Source organism: Danio rerio, chromosome 3 (genome assembly GCF_049306965.1).
Source record: "Danio rerio strain Tuebingen ecotype United States chromosome 3, GRCz12tu, whole genome shotgun sequence".
Classification (NCBI taxonomy): domain Eukaryota; kingdom Metazoa; phylum Chordata; class Actinopteri; order Cypriniformes; family Danionidae; genus Danio; species Danio rerio.
The window spans coordinates 65565001-65567500 of NC_133178.1; the positions used below are offsets into that span (position 1 = coordinate 65565001).

General features: G+C 36.9%; 1 protein-coding gene across 1 annotated transcript in view; it reads right to left on the reverse strand.

Moving 5' to 3' along the window:
* Positions 1-2400, reverse strand: part of ubald2 (UBA-like domain containing 2) — a 27146-nt gene extending 24746 nt beyond the window's left edge. The window contains 1 exon segment of the mRNA NM_001020768.1: positions 2203-2400. Within this exon segment, the coding sequence (NP_001018604.1) occupies positions 2203-2322 (120 nt within the window). The 5' untranslated portion in view covers positions 2323-2400.
* Positions 2401-2500: the final 100 nt, after the last annotated feature.

Genomic DNA, 2500 nt, shown 5'->3' on the forward strand with positions numbered 1-2500 from the left:
ATGTTGTTTTGAAGTCATGCTTGCATGCGATTTTAGACCGAATATTTAAAGTAGCATGTCAGAAATAGTCTTTGTTCAAAACTGAACTAAAGTGCAAATATAAAACCAACTTGGACATTGTCTATGTGCCAGTTTCTCAAATGTTTATCAATCATACTAAGTAAAACTGCATACTAGTTTCCTGTAAGGGGAAGGGTTTGTATAGGGCCAAAGTAAATACATATGGACAGTATAAAAACCATTGAAACCAATAAAATGTCCCCATGATTCAGAATAACAGACGTTACATTCACACGTTTGTTCAGCTCCCTATATTGTTTACTATGGTACTTTGAATATTCGGTTTAAAACCACATGCAAGACTTCAAAACAACATTAGCACTATTTCACTATTGAACAATGTTGTACTTGAGACATTGCCTGCTAACAGGACATCACTAATTATATTTCGCAAAGAATACTCTTATAAAATTATATTATTAAGGAGAAATTCTGAATGTGTAAATAAAAAAACTCAATTGTATTCATTTCAACTTCATCTCATGCTGAGGTGGCCAGTGTTTACATACCGTTGTGAGGGCTAGCATGTGTTAGCCCGCTAGCCAGGCTGCCTCTTCAAGGAAACAATTAGGCAGATCAGCTTTGTGTTTGAATCCACAGTAAAGCACCAGCAGCTCACTGAGATTATCAGTATTACAGACCGAGACACTGGATCATGGAAACCAACAGGAGACTTCATAGTTATGTAAATCAAGGCAAAGCTGCTCAAAATAAAAGAGGGCATTCTTTGCACTATTTGGTTTCAGGATGTTTTTGGTTTTACAAAGAGTGAAGGAAACATTCATATAGAGAGGCACTGACAGTGGGATAAATAGAGACGGAGATAAACGATTGGTTTTGTATTCGCACATTCATGAACAGTGACAATTTCTGACATCCTACTTTAAATATCCGGTCTGAAACATTAGCACGATTTGATTAACTGAACGATCAATGTTGTACTTTGATAGTCATTGGCTGCTTATATGCTTTCCTTATTTAGAATTTGTAAAAAGTACTTATCTGAAAATATATTAAGTCTGAATGTGCAAATAAAAAAACAATATTGAGGTAAAGTTGGTTTTATATTTGCACATTCATTCAGTGATAACTTGTGACACGCTCCCTATAATGTTTTACCATGGTACGGTCTAAAGTCGCATGTAAATATGACTTGAAAAACAACATTAGCACTATTTAACGGACTGTAAACAATCAATGTTGTACTTTAATAGTCATTGGCTGCTTATATGCTTTCCCCATTTTGAATTGACAAACAATACTTCTATGAAATGACCATAGGAAGTCAATCTAAAACCAAATTTACCTCAATCTATTCAAAGTACTGAGGTAAAGTTGGTTTTATATTTGCACATTTTTTCAGTGACAGCTTGCGACATTATATCGTTTACCATGGTACTTTGAATATTCAGTCTGAAATCACATGCAAGTATAACTTCAAAACATTAGCACTATTTAATTGACTGTAAACAATTAATGCTGTAATTTGATAGTCATTGGCCACTAATATGATTTCTCCATTTTGAATTTACAACATATTCAGTTTGAATATAAAACCAAATGTACCTCTATCCCATATGTAACCTCCTCATTGAGGTAGTTATATTTGAACATTTTAACGTTCACCTTCTTAATATAATTTCAGTATTGTTTGTAAGTTCTAAATAGGGAAATATTATTTGCAGCCAATGACTAAATACACGACTGTTCACAGTCAACTAAATAATACTAATGTTGTTTTGAAGCCATGCTTACATGAGATTTCAGGCCAAACGTTCATTAAAAATAAACGAATGTGCGAATATAAAACCAACTTTACCTCATTTACCTTCTCCTGTAATGCTCGTGTGTAATAGCCATGTCATTATACACATTTGTGTGCTGATGTCACAAAAACAAGCGCTCTCTCACACACACACACGCGCGCACACACACGTAAACAAACACGACGTGTGCATATATAATGAAGAAAAAACGCTTTGTCAGACATTTACAGAAACCACACGACTGTACCTCAGAAATTCATCAGTTTAATACAGGGAAGCGATGTAAATGCTCATCTTTTGTGCTCAGCGGCTATACCGAAATGTGTGTGTGCACATTAATGGCGTTATCGATCACTAATCAGCGGTTGTACGTTACCTCAAACTGCCAGTGCGCCGCCTGGAGAAGCTGCTTCGCCTGATCCGCCGCACATCCCGCGGTCAAAACAAACTGGTTAATCATCACTTGATGCCTTAATTCGTCCATATTCACCGACATCTCCGGTATTCGGTGCTCCCGTGAACGCAAAACCGCTTGTGTGTCCGTTAAAACAGGCCCTTCCCTTCACGCCCGCTCCTCGCTCTCTCCTTCCAGTAACAACAAATATTTTCGTGTCATCATCATCATCACCAACAACAAACCCGAGCGCGGCCTCTGATTGGCTGCAGGGGCAAAA